The sequence below is a fragment of the Lepidochelys kempii genome, chromosome 10, assembly GCF_965140265.1.
Source record: "Lepidochelys kempii isolate rLepKem1 chromosome 10, rLepKem1.hap2, whole genome shotgun sequence".
Lineage (NCBI taxonomy): Eukaryota > Metazoa > Chordata > Testudines > Cheloniidae > Lepidochelys > Lepidochelys kempii.
The window spans coordinates 18,898,416-18,917,850 of NC_133265.1; the positions used below are offsets into that span (position 1 = coordinate 18,898,416).

At 41.0% G+C, this 19,435-nt stretch overlaps 1 protein-coding gene across 1 annotated transcript in view; it reads right to left on the minus strand.

The window, feature by feature from the left end:
- Positions 1-19,435, minus strand: part of XYLT1 (xylosyltransferase 1) — a 320,557-nt gene that overhangs the window by 51,998 nt on the left and 249,124 nt on the right. Inside the window, exon 6 of the mRNA XM_073362329.1 lies at positions 11,651-11,731. Within this exon, the coding sequence (XP_073218430.1) occupies positions 11,651-11,731 (81 nt within the window). The remainder of the gene's footprint in view (positions 1-11,650; positions 11,732-19,435) is intronic.

Consider the following 19,435-nt stretch of genomic DNA (forward strand, 5'->3'; position numbering starts at 1 on the left):
ATGTGAACAATTGTTCATGATTATTATAACACGCTTTCCATGTACTATTTTATATATGAAGATATTCAATTGAAAGTCAAGGCCAGTGTTTGACTGATTTTGTAATTCACAAAAAGTTTATATTTTATTCTCAATTATTTTTATTCCTATCTCTACAGCAGAAAGATGCATATTCCTGACAGTTTTTGCAATATATTAAATAAAGAAGGTTCCTATTTTACGTATTTTCAAAGTCTATGAACAAAGCTTTTCTGCTGACATAGGAAGTTGTCAGATATTAAAACTTGACCAGTAGGTTTTATCACAAAAAGGTCCTTGGCTCAGAGAGATATGTTTTTTAAGCTGAGAGCCAGTTTCCTTTTCGAAAATATTTCCTGTTTCTGGCTTCTTGCCTAAAAGGCTTGCTGCTGAGACTTCACAGTTATTCAGATGTGTTGCACACCTACTGACCCCTTGTTACCATTATTTACTACATGACACTAACCACTGTGAACAAAAATTTAAAGATGCATTGGAGAAACAACTCATCACAAGCAAAAAGCCAGTGTCAAACCTGTAGTGCTAGGAGCTAAGATAATACCACAAAAAAGTATTTGTGAACATCTGTTTGAACAAAACCACATATCTGCTTTGACTATATCCACAGCCCGCTATTTACTTTTGACAAACACCTGTAGATGCCAACTAATTTTGGTGAGAAAGTGGGGCAAATATTTGTATGATCAGGTATACGCATGAGTCTGTCCGCCAGAAATATTTATGCAGCCATCTTGAAAACTCTTGGTGGGAATTGTCCAGTGAGGAAGCAAAAATAATACCTTGTTGTGTAGCTCACCAATTGCAGAGCACGCATAGCAAATTGCAAATACTCACGCAACTAGTACAGCAAAGAGTTTGCGAGAAATCTCTAGGTTGAAATATATCTGAATAAACCACTCATTGAGTAATCTAGTACAATATGCAAGTGTATAAAAATCTAAATATGTGCAGAAAGAGAGGCTACACACACTGAATACCAAGTGAAAAGCTGGCTCTCTTGAAGTCAATGGCAACACTCCCATGGTCTTCAATGGGGCTGCGATTTCATCCATTGTTTCCTACAAATAGTGCAGCTCTAACATGGATTATATGTATTTTGAAAATCTGAAATTGCCAATAATTCATTCAATTTTAGTTTCCTCTTTGTGCCAAATGATGTCAAATAAAAGGAGGAGTTATTTCCCTGTATAGTACCTTGGGTTCTTTGAGATGTTTTGTCCCTACGGGTGCTCCACACAAGACGGGCGCATGCCTGTGCACTCCCAAACGGAGACTGTAAAGCAGTGTCTGCAGGCCCATGCCTGCCCAGAGCAGCTCTCCGTGCTCCCAGACAAGGGCACATAGGGAGGCATGGACCTGCCACCACTCAGTTCCTGATCAGCTGCAAAGCCAGAGACTCTGCAGCAGATGGATAGGAGGGAGGGAGGTGGAGCACTCGTAGGGGCAAAACTGGAAGAACTCAAGTTACTGTATAGGTAAGTAACCTCTCCTTCTTTGGTTTTACGTCCCTATGGATGCTCCTGGATAGGAGACTCCCAAGCACTAACTCAATGTGGAGGTAGGTACAGAGGAGGCAAATCCAAGGCAGATCGGAGGACTAAGTCACCAAATGTCGTGTCAGCTCTGAAAGCAGGTGAGATAGTGTAATGCTTTGCAAACGTATAGATAGAAAACCAAGTTGCAGGCCTGCAGATTACTGCTATATGAACATCTTTTGGAAAGGCTATAGATGTGGACTAAGCCCTAGTGGTGCATGCTGTTACTGTATGAGGAGGCTATATTTTTGCAGTCTCATAGCATTTTAAGATGAAACCCAAGACCCACTGTGACAGTCTTTGCATGGAAATGGGCTGCCTTTCACCCTTTCAGCAAAGGATACGAAGAGTTTGGGAGAGATACTGAAGGCCGTGGATCTGTTTAAATAGAGGTCAAGAGCCCTTCGGACATGTAGGTGTGTGTAGGCTAGATTCCTCTCTGGAGGCATGAAGCACTGGACAGAACATTGATGGATGGATTTCCTGATTAATGTGGTATTCTGAAAAAACCTTAGACAGGAAATGACGCTGGGGACATAATGTGACCATATCCCTGTAGAAGGTAGTGAACAATGAGTCTGCCATGAGCACACCGAATTCTGCCATTTATCTAGCTGAAGTGATAGCTTTATAAAGAATGAGGTCCTGAGGGAGAGATGGAGGAGAGAACAGGTAAGCCACTGCTTCAGTGGAGGTTTCTTTAAGGCACTGAGAATGAAATTAAGGTTGCATGCAGGAGCAGGGTTCTGTACAGGGGGAAACATTATGTAAACCCTTGATGAATCGGGTCATGGTAGATGGACAAAAACTGAGAAGCCCTCAGTGAGTGAGCGGAAGGCCATGAGAGCTGCCAGGTGTAATCTGACTGAGCTCATTGACAAACTCTGAAAAAGAAAAATTCACAGTAAGTGAGAATCGGTAGTAAGCTGTAGAACAGTTGACACCACTTCATCATCATAGAATCTCAGGGTTGGAAGGGACCTCAGGAGGTCATCTAGTCCAACCCCCTGCTCAAAGCAGGGCCAATCCCCAATTTTTGCCCTGGATCCCTAAGTGGCCCCCTCAAGTATTGAACTCACAACCCTGGGTTTAGCAGGCCAAGGCTCAAACCACTGAGTGCTCCATCTCAAGCTGCTGGCAACTGAGAAGGAACTGAGTGGCGGCAGGTCCGTAACTCTCTATATGTTCTTGTACAGGAGCCTGAGGAGCTGCTCTGAGCAGGCCCAGGCCCACGGACTCTGTTTTACAGTCTTCAGTCAAGAGTGCACAGGTGCGCGCATATTCTATGGTGGAGCACCCATAGGGACATATACTCGAAGAATCACACCTGCTTTCATATACACAATCTTGCAATACACTCCCCAAGATGCTTTTTTGTAGTATTGAAAGCCTTTAGACTTAACTTCCCCCCGCCCCTATTATTTCACAATAAATGGAGTACAAGGTAGAGAGGGGAACAGTGTCAAAAAGAAATAGCACCTACTTAAGTCTGTCAAGATTAGGCAGAGTTCCTCCTGGTATGATAGGCAACTGGGTGTGAAAAAAGTACAGAATTCAGAATACCCTGCTGTTTCAAAAGAACATGAAAAAACTCTGAGTACAGATAAAAAAAGATGGGGGAAAAACATCAAAATGTAACCCATTTTACACTGTGTTAAAACTGAAACATCTTGATGACAGTCCTTGCAAGGGCAAAATGAAATTATTTCTTATCTTGCTTTAATTCCTGTGGTCTGAAGGAGATATTACAAACACAGTACAATCCTAGCCATCTCAGTCCCTTGTGCTTTAATGACAATAGCACAAACATCAAACAAAATTATATAGCTGGTATAGAATTTATCTCTCCCATGAATTTTTGACAGTGAGATTGGGGATATTTCATATGCAAACTCAAAACTAAAAATAAGCGAACAAACAAAAACTGGTAGAATTGTGAATTGTAATAACACTTGGAAGACAAATACCAACACAGGAAAAAAAATCTCTTTTTAAAATTATTATTATTTATTATTTGTTTTCCAGTAGCTTCCTCAATGTGCTAGACCCCCATCTACATAGTCCATGCCATGAATAACTTTTAGGATGAAGTCTTGGCTTCACTGAAGTCAATTGGAACTTTGACATTGTTTTCAGTGGGGCCAGGATTTCACCCTTCAATTTTAAGAATACTGATCACGCATACACAAAAGGAGCCTGATAACTAGGGATGTAGCAATAAACACCTGTTGCCGCAATTCCTATTGATTTTTCATGTGCTGGGAATTTTTTCCCAGAAGAACATTTCATGTAGGTGAGCAACCAGTGTTTTATGCATGAGAAACATGTTGAAAATACTCTTTGAGATCCAATTCTTGGGATACTCTGTAAGAGTGAAAAAAAGCCCCAAAGCACTTTAAAATCTGCATATCGATTACACAGGGCCCTAACAAACACAGAATCTGCCAAATGGGTGCTGTAAACGCGGCTTAGCACTCCAAACTGCCACACGGATCCTGCCACTTTTACTTTTAGGCACCCCGCGGCACAGCTCCATCACCACAACTGCCCAGTGCCCAACACACACAGATTTCCCCCGCACCTACTGTGCCTATTGGAAATATCCAGCCCTGCACACCACCCAATGTTATTATACTACAGCTCTGATTTCTCAAAGGAATAAATTAGAAATGGATAATAACGGATAATAAGTTAGATAAATTGTATAAGAGAAAAGTGATTGGGTAATAGTTCAGAAAAATAGAATCTTAGAGAAGTAAGGGAACAATATATAGTGTTTGATGCTGCCAGGGCAGAGTTAGGGAATTAAGAAACATAAAAATATTTATGGAAAATATGTGAAAGGCTCATGGATTTATGTTTTAAATGAGATACAGTTAAAAGTTTCTCCAGTGAGAAAGTTTTTTTCAAAATATCAATATGTCTCCTTGACACCTCTTTTGGGTGGGGGGTGCACTGACAGGAAATTAATTATTTCTGCAATTAATAGACATTTAGAAAAACCTAATTTTGCTTTACCCGCTAATTTTGATGAGACTTTAAATACAAGTTTGAAGAAAACTTAGAACCAAACAAAATAAAAAAGCAAAGATAGCCTCCTCCTGAAAACATTCTACTCAAACTTGACAAAGAGGGTAATACCAACTGTGATGTTAATTATCATTTTGACACAGCTGCTATAATTGGATTAAGTAAAGGGAAAAATCAAACAATGATAAATATGCACGTTTAAAACAACACGAGAGAAAATGAAATCTGCTTTAATGATTAGAGATTAAATATTAATTATGTCCTGACATCAATCATAATAATGCATGGCATCCAAGTATGAAGCACTTTTCAAATTAAACAGGTTGGCACTGATAGTTAAAAGAAAAGAAAACTAACAGATTTTTGGGAGTATTTTCTAACCACGTTTGCCATGGTTTATGCCATGGTTCATGCCAAATGGTTTCAAGTTTATTGAGCAAACAGGTTTTGGGCAGACATTTGGTCCAGTGCTACAAAAGTCAGGACACCTAAGGTTTAGCTCATTTTCATTAATTAAAGGCAAAAACTGCAAGGTAATGCACAGTTTTTGATTTGTTTCTTCAAAGTACCAAACATATTCCCTACTCGAGAAAATAATATGATCCACATGACCCATCTCAATTAATGACATCTTTACTGTAATAAAATATCCACAGAGCTTAGAATACCCTGTAATGAATGTTATCGAGGGTTCACCAAGACACACCTTTAGTCCATTCCTTATAAGGGATCTGTACGGTTTTATTTGAATTTGTCCAACTGTACAGTAAAAGTCTTACTTTCTTTTTCCTGCCTCTTTTATACACTTAGAATTTGCCCAATATATTCACCCAATATATATATATATATATATATAACCTTAATTCTGCTCTCACATCCCATCCTTAAATATTGGCTAGGAGAAAGTCTTCTAAAGTCTCCTCCTTCTCCACCTTTTCTAATGATTTAGCTTGCACTATTTTTGAAAGATCTTATTTTCCATTTTCTTGCAATTAAACTTTCAAAGGCAAGAAGTTCTTGGAAGTTCTCACAGCTCCTCAACATTTTAGGGTTGCAGGTAAGGGAACAGAGCCTTCTTTCACTCAAAGAAAAGAATCCTCAGAGGCATGTTTTTAAACACTGGGAACTGCCAGAACTTTTTTTGTACAATGGCTTCTACCAGAGCTTGCACCGGTGCAGCTGGACTAGTAGTAGCATGGATTCTTAAAATTCCCTTCTGTATACATGGCCTTAGAGGAACATTCCAAGTCTTTCTTGTCTTGTGGCCTTTTCTCCACCATTCTTCACTAATGAGATGTTTTCAAAAACACAACAGCAAAGGTTACAAGAATAAAAATGTAAGAACTCGCTCTCAATCTTAAAAAGCACACAATGTGAATGTTTAGCATTCTGTCCCCCAAAATAAACAACACTGAAAGGACAAAATCAGCTATTAATGAAGCTTATGTAGTGCACTGTGACTTTACCACAGAGACAGGTCAAATAACATCAAATACGAATGGTTGTTATGTACCTAATCGCCACTACATGGCCTTCTCTATATTAGTGTTCTCCCCCACCCTACAACCTTTCTCAGCAGTGCAGCGCCACGAGCAGTAGCCAAGTTGGGAGCGTTAGATTACAGAGAGGGCAGTTTTAGGCACCGTGTCATCTAGCTATGCAACATAGATAGCCCCGTCTACACTAGCTTCACTGATGGAGCACAACTGGTGGTCGCTCTGATAGAAAATTTGAAGAAAAAAGTGTTGTGTAGATAGTATTCATACATCCACCCAGCGCCAGACTATTTTTCATGTTTATCTAGGTATTTATATTGTGCTCATCATCTTGGTATCTGCACAGCAAATGACTGGAACAGAGGAAAGGGAATAAGGACATGTGGGTGACATTCACAGCTCTCCAAATGACTCAATGTGAGACTCTGGGCAAGTCACTTCTTCACTGATTTTCAGAGGTGTTGAGCACCCAGAGCTCCAAAATCAGGCTATTAACCTTCCTGTGATGTAGGGCTTGTCTACACGGGGATTTAGTACACGGCAAGCCAGGGTCTGAATCCATAGCATCAGATCACCACGAACTAACTTGCTGTGTGGACCCTGCTTTTTTCATAGGCACCGACTTACCTAATTGCTGGGGGGTGTTCAACCTCCACTCTGCCCCAGGCCCCACCCCCACTCCACCCGTTCCTCCAAACCCTCACCCCTGCCCTGCCTCTTCCTGCCCCCGCTCTTCCCCCTCCTCCTGCATGCCGTGGATCAGCGGGTGGGAGGCGCTGGGAGGGAGGGGGAAGAGCTGATTGGTGGGGCCTTTGGTGGGTGGGAGGTGCGGCGGGAGGTACTGGGGGTGGGGGAAGGCACTGATCCGTGGAGCTGCCCAGTGGTACACCTACTGTTTTTTTCCCGTGGGTGCACCGCAGAGTCAGCACTTATGGCTATAGTGCACTAGAAGTTCTACTATGCTCTTTGATGTAGATTCACACTCTAGCTTGTCACACACAAACTCACCATGCACCAAGCTCTTGGTTTACCTGTGGGTAAAATGGGGATAATGATATTTGCTGGACTCAGTTATTTTATACAGTGCTTTCAGGTTGCTGAGTGAAAAGACACTATGGAAACACAAAATATTATTTGTTTATACAATTAAAAATGAAATCAGCAGCTAGTTGTTAAGTAGTAGGCACAAAAGATTTCATGTAATCTTTTTGCTTTCTCTCAACCAATAATTCTTCTTTTCCCTTCTTCTCTGTGCACAACAAAATATTTTCTAGGAGGACTTAAAATCACGTCACCTATCTGGGCTGGTGACTGATACTGTTCCTGTACTCACAAGCCAAATTTATTCAACACATTGCTAAAAACAATCCCAGGCTATTTTCCTATGAGGCCATCTGAGCTGATCTTACTTTATTTTTTCCCACACTTTCAGCCTATTTTGTTTTCCTTAGTACTGGGCTCTTCTGATCACCATCTTCTAAACAGAGTAAAATGAAAAAGCTAGGAGAAGGCAAATTGCCAAGTACAAGCAGTTTTTATGTCACCTCTAGCACTGATTATGAAGCAATGGGGAGTATCTGAAAGTTAGCTGTAAGGTATAAAAATTGTAAATGCACTTGCTTTGCATACCAAGAAGAGTGTTACTACTTCAGCTGATATACTGTGTCCACAAATACTGGACTATGTTTCTGGCAATGAATAGACCTTTCTCGTCAAGGTATTTCAGGATGATACAGTACTGAAATGTGTGCAGTGTGAAATTTTAGCTAAGTAAGCCATTGAACAAATACTTTCATACCTCAGAACTATTAAGAATGTACAGGCTTCTGGCAGCTAAGTGGTTAAAAACATTTTGGCATCAGGCACAGTAAATTGCACTTTATGTACAGTACTTAGTAGTGCCAGGTATTACATGGATGAACCATAGTTCGTTAAGGTTGCCAGTGAGAATAAGATTGGCTCCTACTGCTGGATGCTGAAAACCATAAAGATATGTCTACTAAGCGGCTCTAGAGTGGATGTCTGTCTGTTTTCTAGAAGTCAAGACCATAGATGGGGTTATGTGACACAAGAGGGAGGGGAAACATCCAAAACAAAAAGAAAACGATAAAACAATACAGAAAAAAATTAATGGAACTTTTCTGAACTCTTTCCATTCTGCCTGTGAGCTTCCAATTCCCTTAAGATTTAACAGCATCCAACAATCACAGCATGTTTACACTGTTCCCCAAATGACTATTGTGGCAGGGTTTCTAAAAAAATGTCTTTTCCTGACTGTCAGTGAAGATGTCACATTTGACTGTCTTTGTATTTTATAATACACCAGCCAGGTGCCGCTCCTGTCAAAAATATCTTCTGGGTGAGCCAAGTTGTAATAGCTTATAGAACTATGGGAGTTATTCTTCTGCTTTTAATAGTATAAGATGCTGAAAAGAGAAGAAAAGGTAAGTGTTGCCCACTAAGTGCGATGTAACAACTCTAGCCAATGTATGTAATTTCATTTCATACATCCAGTTCTCTAAGAAAATAATGCTTCCCCTGCTGAGTTAAGGAGACATTTCCACCTTCATTTCTTTTCTGAAGTCACTAAAGGAAAATCAGAGTGATGTACTTTTTAATGACTTTGGCATAACTAAAAGAAAACTTCATTCTATAAAAGGAAGCCTGGTTTCTATCCATATTTGGCAGTAAAACATGTACTGATTGTCTACATGGCTTGAATACAAACTACGTTGCAATTGAGAGGTATAAGCATTTCAGTTTTAAGATGTATTTTTTAATCTCTCTCTCCCTCCTCTCCATTGTACAAACCAGACTATGGTAACTTTAAATTCAGAGTGTAGGTAGTTGTTTACAAAGAAGATTTAGGCAGTTGAAAAACTTATTGTTTAGAAGCAGTTATTCACCCATGAATTCAAAAAGGTAGTCTTAGGGATTATACTTTGCTCTAATTTTGTTTTAAATACTGCACTCTTGTATGAATGGTTCTTCATATTTTGACGAAAACACCTAGGACCATAGGAATTGCCACTGTAGATCAGACCAGTGGCCCATTCAGTGCAGTATCCTGGCTCGTACAATGGCCAACATCAGCTGCTTCAGAGGAAAAAACCCTGCAGTAGCTAGTTATGGGATAAGGTCACAAAGGGAAGTTTCTTCCAACCCCCAATAATTATGAGTTTGACTTACCCCCTGAAGCTGGAAGGTTTATAGCCTTTCCAAAGCTCTTTTTTATTGTTTTAAATATTTACTATTATAACTCTGCCTATCCTTGTTATTCATGTAAAGTCTAATTCTCTTTTTGAATCCCACTAACCTCATGGTCATATCACCCCCTATATGGGCTACAATGACAACACAAGGTACAAGACAACAAAGAATCAGGCCCAAAGACTGTCATAATTCACATACCATAGGGGCAAATCTTTCCCACATCCATAGAGGTTTCACTGTAATGGAACTAGTGGGATTCTGGTACCCAAGGAGTGGGGCCAGAATGAGGGCTGTTTGGGGGATGCATGATCTCAGCATGCAGGCGATGGTATGGACAGAGCCAAACAAGGGCCAGTGTTTTGCAGCCGCAAAGATCTTCCAGTCCTCCACACTGATGTCTGATGCGGGAGGATTCCTCTCACTGTGCATTTGCCCAGTGCCCAGCCGAATAGAGCGGGGAAATAATTTTCATTTTCTGAGATTATGTTTTGTTTTGATGCTACATCTGAGTCAGCCTGAAGCTCATAATGCAAATGTCCAGGTGCCAATGCTACACCTGCTCCTGTTATATGTTGTTTTCAGCTGTTCCATCAGAAGGCAAAAGGACCTCAAGCATTGCCTATACTTATTTCCTCTGTGCAGGTGAGATTGCGCAGTCAAAGACCTTCCATGTCTAGCGATGAACTGCAACATTAATACCACCATGTCAGGAGTCAAATAGGCATTTACATATTTACACATTCAAAAGAAACAGCTGAACTAATAAAATGGGATATTATTCTTCTGAGAGGACGAGTGGCATATTAGCACATTTTATTATTAAATTAATAACAAATTAGTGCATTTAATTGATCTAAATTGTTCTAGTCCCAGCTGAGGTTGGCATCTTAATCCCAGCTTTATGCATGAATGTCATAATTCATTAGTTATTTTAGTTAGCTAGCTGCAATGTTTGGAGATAATCAGGTGCACCAGAATAGAAGAAAAGCTAAAGCGACGGAATGCATCTCCCTAACCTTTTCCATTGCTTTTCCAATTTAACTGTACTGCCAGCTAGAGCCAAGCCTGTCAATCACACTGAAGAGCTGTATTTCCAAACCCGAGAATATGATCTGAAAGCTATTTATATTTTTGACTTGTTTTTATATAACTCCCTCTCAAATATATTTTGGTACCAAATGCAATACAATCCCTGCATACACAACACTACTAGAATGATAACGCTGTGAAGAATTCATCTAAATAAGGACAAAAGGGAGGCTGTCAGTCTACAGCAATAGCAAGTTGGCAGTCAAGGGATTGGTTTATATTCCTGACTCGCCCACTGGCTGGCTCTGTGACCCTGGATGTATTGCTTGCTCTCTTATTATTTATTTTCTGTACCATAACCAAAGATGTGGCAGGCATCTTACAGGACACAGAGGAAGACCCAGACCTGGAGATTTAGCTTGCTTAAACCTGCAAGCAAATCTACAAGACTGAAGTTAATGAATCTTCACACAGTCTCTGGGGTCTGTGCTAATGGAACCAGTTGCAAGATTGGGGTCTAAATTAAGATACAACATACAGATGGGGGTAATTATACACATAAGGAATTGAAGGGATTCAATAATCTATGACATGGAAATAATAATATCCATCTTTACACAGTATTTTGAGACCTTTGAGGAAAAGACATCTCATAAATGCAAAGTTTTATTATTGTTTCTTAAAGTCTTACTCTAAGATTAAGGCTTGATTTTGATAGGACCCTGCCATGGAATTCCACATGGTGTGTGACTTCTACACTACTTCTACCAATTTTTGCTACAGAAATAAGGTGGATGAGGGTCTTTTATTGGACTAACTGCAGTTGGTAAGAAACACAAGTTTTTGAGCTTCCACAGAGCTCTTAATGTCACCCACCCTGTCTCTCTAATATCGTGGGACCAACACAGATAGAACACCACAACACAGAATTTTTGCTGCACACAGAAATGAGTTGGAAAATGCTCATTTGCACTTGTAAAACTGCTTAGGCTGTTTGAGAAAACTGAGAACAAAAGAAAATCTCTTGTGTTCAGCTCCCCACCTTCTGATTCAGCAACCCACCTCTACCTAGGAGTGTGGAGTAAGCATCAATCTATTCTAAGCCTTTCTCTACACTAAAGCTCTTCTGTAGATAACATGCAGGAGCAGCCATGCAAGAGTGAGAGACAACTATTCCCAAGACACGGTTTCATTTTCATGGTGCGAGTCTCCTGAACTCAGGACTCCTTCATCCAGACATACTGGGAGTAACCATGCTGTCTAACTTTTTTGTCACTGCCAAAACAAACTTAAGAAAAGTCATGTTACCTTGCATTGTCCCTCCCATGCGACTTCAAGAAGTTCATACCGCGATACCTGGACAGGAACGCTACTAGCTGATCATTTGTCCTGTGAAAGAAACAACAAAAAATGTGCAAATCAGATAGAGAAATCTGTCTTCTACGGAGTTATTTATGTTTATTGTTTCTTATTTTGAGACCCTTTGGACTCTTCAAGGCATAGTTTTAAGATATTATTATGGTAACACTATTTTTAATGCAGACCTTTCCTCTACAAAGGACATTGTTGCTGAAAGTGTTTTGTTGGTTTTGCTGAACTTTACAGACTGGTTCTACTGGATAGAAAGAAAGGCATGCTTATTATTTTTCAGTGATTTCTATTTCAAATGTGCTCAGTTTATGAGCCAAAAATGCTGTTTTTTTTAAACTGCAAGTCTTGAAAATTTAATGTGGGATCTGAGAGTCAATTTAGCAAGCAGTTTTGCTGATGCACATAAAGAGGAACAGAATTGGGCTCACACTCACAGCACAATCACAATCACACTCACACAATCATAGCTCAGTGATACTCACAGGAGTAAAACATGGTTGGTAACAATGATTTTTGTCACCAAGTCAGTAGATCAAGTTCTGAACACACACAATCAGATCAGATCTGTACACAGGTGCCCATGCCTAATTTTCCCCAGGGGTTGCTCAGCCCTGAAACCCGCCCACATTTCATCCCTTCCGCTAAGCCCCCACCCCACCTCTTCCCGCCCCCGCCCCATGCCATCCCTTCACCAAGGCCCCACAGAGTCTTGCATGCATGTCCAGCCCCACCCCACCCCCGATCCAGGTGTGAGGCAAGCAGGCTTTGCTTAGCAGGATCCAAGTGTGGATGGGCTTAGTGTGTGGGGATCCAGCTGTAGGGTGAAAGGGTTCTGTGTGGGGCAATCTGGGTGTGGATAGCTTAGTGTGGGATCCGGGGAGGGTGGGGGGCGGGTATCTGGATGCACAGGGGCTTTTGGGGGGGGGGGGTCCAGGTGCAGGAAGAATGGGACTCTGGGGGAGGGATCCAGGTGAAGGTGGTTGGAGCTCAGTGGGGGTGGTCTGAGTGTGGGGGTATGGGGCTTGGCAAGGGGATCTGGGTGCAGGGGGCTCAGCAGGGAAGACCGGGTGCTGTGGGAGTGAGGTTTGGTAGGCTTGGTGTCTGGGTGCAACTGGTTGGGGCTCAGTGGAGTGGGGATCCAGGTGCAGGAGGTGGGGGATCAGTGGGGTGGGGGTTCAAGTGCAGGGGGCTCAGCAGGGAGTGGGGCTCAGCAGGGGAGTTCTGGGTGTGGGGTGGTCAGATTCATGGAGGTTGGGCAGACAGGGGACAGCTCCCCATGCAGTGACTCCTCTCACTGCAGATGGGGAGCGATGGGGGCAGGAAATGTGGGGGTTGCAGAGCTTCCTGGAGCTGGAGGAGGTTCCTGGGGGTGGGTCTGACCCAGCCCTGGCCTCTTTGTGTGGGGGCAGGGAACTTCCCCCACTTCAGCTGAGATTAGCAGCTGGAGCCCAGCACACAGTAAAAGCCACCAGCAGGGGCGTCCCCAGCCTCGCCTCTCCCTGGTTCCAGACACACTGCGATAATGAGTGAGAGGGACAGAGAGAGCCCAGCCCCACCCCGAAGGTGGTGATTTACATCTCCCACAGCTGCTCCTGACTCCTGAACCAGACGTAACCCTCTCCGCCCCCGGCCACTGCCTGCAAGGGGTGCATTGATCAATTTTTGTGTGGGGGAAAAAGTAAAATCTGTGGGGAGACATTAATTCTGCACTTGCACAGTATTCTCCCATAAATAAAAAGATTAGGACTGAGATTTTCAATGCCAATTTTAAAGCTTTTTATACAGGGAACTTATTTAACTTGACTTAATGTGAAAATTTGAAACTACCTAGAATTTGGATGCCAAATTCCCAATAAAATTAATGGGAACAAAGGAATTTGGATGGCTAATTTCTGTTTATCGGTTATTTGGCATCCAAATCCTAAGTAGTTTTCAAATTTTGAGCCTAAATGTACAAGAATTTATGTATTTGAGTCTGCTCCGATGGTTCACTATTACTTCAACAAAGGTGCAAACACATTTCCTCCTTTATTTATCTACTTCAACATATTTAGGAAAACTGAGAAAATTCTAATGAATAGATAGATCTTCAGCTACTGACTCACATTCAAAAACATAACATTAAAAATAAGAGATACGTGACCCTTTTTGGCAATGGTCTATAATGCAACTGATACAGGTCAAGTCAGAGATAAAACAGTTGTAGATGGTACAGCATCTTGGAAACATTCCACTTTTATAAGCCATATCAAACCAAGTTAAACAAGTTCCCTCTATAAAATGCTTTAAAATTATGCAATCCGTAGTAATAACTTGGGGACTTTATCGAACTAGTAAAGCATCTAAGTACCTTATATTTACAAACTCTCACATCATCATAGGTAACAGTTCATTACCGAATGGATGAATAAAGACCAAGTTAACTATTGATTGAGTCTAGACCAATTGGAGTATCTGTCTATCAACCAACCTAAATGGCTAGATTGTAGGAGCCTGAGACCCTCCTTCCATGTTCACTCATGTGAGCTTTAATGCCTCCCAGGGTCAGACTCTGTGTCTCAATTTGGCATCCTCAGAAAACTGCTTTCTGTATAGTAAGCTGTGCAGATTTTCACATTTGCTGCTTCAGTGGTTCTCCATCTTACTGGGATGAATAGGCATTTAGTGAATTTACTTAGCAATGCTTCCACATGAAATAGTTTCAATGACTGACATCTTAGAGTGAGTTTCTAGGCAAACGCTGGCATGCAAGGATGATGTACAAAAGTATAACAAAGTTTAGAGGTGCTTGGACTTTAATTTGCTTGGAGGATAAAATCAAATCAAACAAATTAACACCCCACACTGGTCAATACTCCTCTATTGTTTTCTTAACAAACTTCCCACCAATCTATGTTTCACTTTTCAATTGTGCTTTTCAAAACGTATCTGAAACCAGACCTGCCACACAAAGTTTTCAGCTGTTGTTGCTTTTTAGATTACTGTCTGTAATTCCCGGTCTAATTTTTAGTTCTCACGATAATGAACAGCCTCAAATCTGTTGACATTTTCTCCATCTCTTGAATAAGTTAGTGGCATTTTGGTTCTGGTTCTGATCAAATATTTTGTAAGAATTAACCTACACATTTTGTTTGTTTTTTAAAATAAATATCACTCTTCTCAAGTTTTGACATCCCACCTTCAATTTGGAAAATATTCTAGATATTTGACATTTAGATCTATGTGCTCAACCAATTCAAGCTTATGCTTGCTCTAGCAGCACAAATATTACAGAACTTTTAATTCCCTTTCCTGTGAGCCACGTCCTCTGAGTCTGACCTTGCAATGGTGGTGAGCACCATCTCCTCATTATTACCTTCCACACTTTAAGGGAGCTGAAAGTGCACAGCATCTCATAGGTTCCTATATTTTTAAAAGTATTGTGGCTAAATAGAGCAGGTAAAGTCCTAGGCAGCACATAGAGGAGCGTGCCTTTAGTGGTGTATTTTCAGATGCCTCTGGTCATAATCACTACAGCATTGCCTAGTGCTCTCTAGCAGTAATGCCGCTAGCACCATGCGATGCCTCTAGCATTAGCTCTTGCTAATGTCTCTGGCAATGGTTGCTAAAACTATTTGGTCTAATTCTTCTCCCAGTGAAGTCAATGTGAGTTTTGCCAGAGTTATCAGTAGGAGCAGGAGCAGTCCTATTCTTTCGAATTCATCCCTGGATCTGAGAAACCAGAAGGGGGTCAAAGGTTCAGTTAGCTCTGTAAACCTGACCAGAAACAAGAGTGCACTGCAGAACATTTCGATAAGGGACAAAGGAAAATGTTATTTCACAAGATGTGGGGGCTAGGGTATGTGGCCGTAATTCATCCAGGTATTTAAGCACATGTGTAGTTTCTACTGACTTTCACTGGGACTACACACATGGTTAAAGTTATACATGTGTGTAAGTATCTGGCTGATTCGGAACTCACAAAAGAGATTGCCAGCTTTGGACATAATGGCAGAAAACATGGATGAAAATTATATCAGACTGCCTCACTTGGCCAACTTTGTATTAAGAAAGATTTAATACCTGGTTAGGACACATTGCACCACTCTGGCAGCACAAAGCTGCTCTAACTCCCATTTATAACTGGACCCCAGAGGCTTCCCCCTGGGTAGAAGGTATCTTCAATGGCTTAGAGCTGCTATTGTGGCACCTGGCTACCCCTTCCACCAGCTGGTGGTGCAGGGGAAGTAGCCAGAAAAGAAAGGGCGAGGCCTGCCTGATCTTTGGCTGCTGTAACAGCCCCTGGGAGCCATTAATGGCAGAGGTAGATTAGATTTTCACAGCCTCGGGGTCAGGGGCACAAAGGCAAGTCACCTTCCTTGGGTTTGCATCTTGCTCTCTTTGGCTGAACTGGGAATCATGACCTTAATCTGAATAATGGCTTCAACCAAGTGACAGTGGTCTACATACTGATCCTTTTCATAGCAGTAAGGAAGCATGCAAGCTGGGCCAGGGCCAACAGTATCCAGAAACTAGTAAGAGCCTCACACCTATTACCTCTAAACTAGTGAAGGGGACTAGTGTGACAAATCAATATCATACATTATCCAATGCCTTAGGGCACTTCTGTTTAAATGGTATCCACTTGTCTGTGACTGAAACTATGCAGTGTTGCTGAAGCCATGTTGGTCCATTAGAGAGACAAGGTGGGTGAGGTAATAACTTTTATTGGACCCATCTTCTGTTGGTGAGAGAGACAAGCTTTCAAGTGACATGGTTTTGTGTAAAGAAAGCTTGTCTCTCTCACTAACAGAAGTTAGTCCAATAAGAGATATTATCTCACCCATCTTGTCTCTCACTGGAACTGATATTTTCAGATTGGTCTGAAGATAATTGGAAGTTTTAAGCTAACTGTTGAGGAGGAATGGTTGGAATTATTAAGCATAAAGCCACTGGTCATGCCAGGGCCTTTTCAGAAGCACTAGAAGAATGATTATCCCTTGTTACCACGACCACTACTTGCAGTGGCCCAGAGTTTAGTTGTACTTTGCAGAACATACAGAAGAACCTATCCCTGAGTTACAGAGCTTACAATCTACATAAAGCTGTGATATAACAAACAGACATAAGAAAAACAAAAGGAGTGGGAGGGTGAAAAGAGAATATAGGTTACAACAATAAGACCAAATGGCTTCTTAGATTACATTCAGGAGTACTAAATTCCTGACATCTTGGTGTAGGGTTTCATTAATGATTAAAGGAATATTTGTAACAACATTGGTATGGGTTCCCTGACTGCCCCACAGGTCTTCTGAATACTACCCTTGTTAGGATGAATATGTTAGGCACCTGCCTACTGCTAACAATCTACTTTATTGTCCTGGGGAAATTACTGTTAACAAAGAGGAATAGCACATCGATTGGACTGATCTGCAATGTTTGCACCTTGAGGGAAGATGGTCTTTTGGCCAACACGTTACTGGGAGCTAGGGGATCTGGGTTTTATTCTTGGCTCTACCACAGACTTCTTCTGTGACTTGGGCAAGTCACTTATTTGAATATTTTGAAGGTTGGGTGTCTAAAGTCTGCCTCGAAATAAAAGCAGCCTTGTTTTTAGACTTGCTGAGCACTCACAGCTCCAGTTGAAGTTACTGGTGAACTGCGAATGCTCAGCACCTATGAATATTAAGTTTCAGAGTAACAGCCGTGTTAGTCTGTATTCGCAAAAAGAAAAGGAGTACTTGTGGCACCTTAGAGACTAACCAATTTATTTGAGCATAAGCTTTCGTGAGCTACAGCTCACTTCATCGGCTCAAATAAATTGGTTAGTCTCTAAGGTGCCACAAGTACTCCTTTTCTTTTTATGAATATCAAGCCACTTTTACTGAGGGGCCTGGGTATGGATTTTGGCGTCTATGTTTCAGAAATCAAGTTTGGAAATTTTTGCATTAACCTCTCTATGTCTATTTTCCTGCCTGTCCATACCCCTTTCCTACTTCAAACCGGGTAGTTCTGAGGCTTGACTTATTAAAGTATATAAGGTACACAGACACTATCGTGATTAGAAGCACAGAAATACCTTTGATACATACATATTACAGACATTATCTACTCCAATAGAAAGCAGCTGTTGTGCACACAGGAATATTACCTACCAACATAGAGAGAGAAACAAACAGTTTTTTCATTGCTGACCCATGACTAAAACAAAAATCTCTTGGGGAAAAATGTTCTAGTTTTTTCTAGTTCAAGCTCTACATGTTTGCGTTGCACATATTTTTTGTGGCAAAATGACAAAATACTTTCAAAAATTAATTGGAATGAAAGTCCTCTTTTTTCCAATACATGGAAATCTGTGATTTTTGGTTTTATAATTCTGAGTACAGATTCTTTTCACAACTGTTTTTTTTTTAAAACACATTTATAGAAGTTTTTTCTGTCTGTTCCCCCCCCCCCCCCACAGCTTTAATTCCTGGCCTTACTTACTTTTGCAAGCTAGGGAAGATGTAAGAAAATATGATATAGTCAAAACCGATGAAGTTAATCTCTGAATTGTGGTGTGGAGTAGGGGTAGAAAGAAGGAAGCAAAGCTGCAGATATAGTTAAAAATTCAGCAGTTCTTCTTGGTTGGAGTCTGCTCCTCCCCACCACAATACAAAGATGCAGAAGATGTGGAAGGAAGTTTCCCACTTCAAGTGCTTGAAATAGATATAATTACATCTCATTCACACAGAAATAGAAAGAAGCTGTAGTTACTAAGTAAGCCAGAATAATTATTATAGGCAACTATCTAAGGGCTAGATCTTGCCTCCTTTGCACACAATGAGCAGTTCCTTGCTCTGTGAGTGGTTTCTTTGTGCTTTTAGGGCAGGCTTTTCAAATGCACTCAGCACTGGCCTAACTGCTCCCACTGAAATCAGCTGAGTTTTACCATCAAGTTCAATGGGAACAGAAGTTCCAACGTTGGGCACTTTTGAAAAATCAGTGTAAGACTACACAGTGTGTTGTAGTCAAAAAGCATCCCTTTATTTCAGGCACCTCTGTTTTTGGCTCAAAACTTCATTTTCTTCATTGAGAGTCAGATTCTGCCATTCTTCCTCACACCTTACTCTGGGAGTAGTGCTATTGATTTCACAGGACTACACATGGAACAAGGATCTATTCATTTCACAGACTCTAAGGCCAGAAGGGATCATTGTGATAATCTAACTTGACCTGTATAACACAGGTCATAGATTTCAGAGTAGCAGCCGTGTTCGTCTGTATCCGCAAAAAGAAAAGGAGTACTTGTGGCACCTTAGAGACTAAAATTTATTTGAGCATAAGTTTTCGTGAGCTACAGCTCACTTCATCGGATGCATGCTGTCATAGACTTTCCCAAAATATTTCCTAGAGCAGATAGATCTCTTAGAAAAAACATCCAATCTTGTTTTAAAAATGGTCAGTGATGGAGAATCCATCATGACCCTTGGCACACTAATTAACCATTGGAACACTCTCCTTATTAAAATTTACGTCTTATTTCCAGTCTCAATTAGGCTACCTTCAACTTCCAGCCAGTGGGTCGTGTTATACCTTTCTCTGCTAGACAGTCTACAGGTAGTTACCTGGGGAACAGTTATCAAGTCACCCTTTAACCTTCTATTTGTTAAGTTAAATAGATTGAGCTCTTTCACTCTATCACTATAAGATATGTTTTTAGTCCTTTAATATTTTCTTGTGGCTCTTGTCTAAACCCTCTCA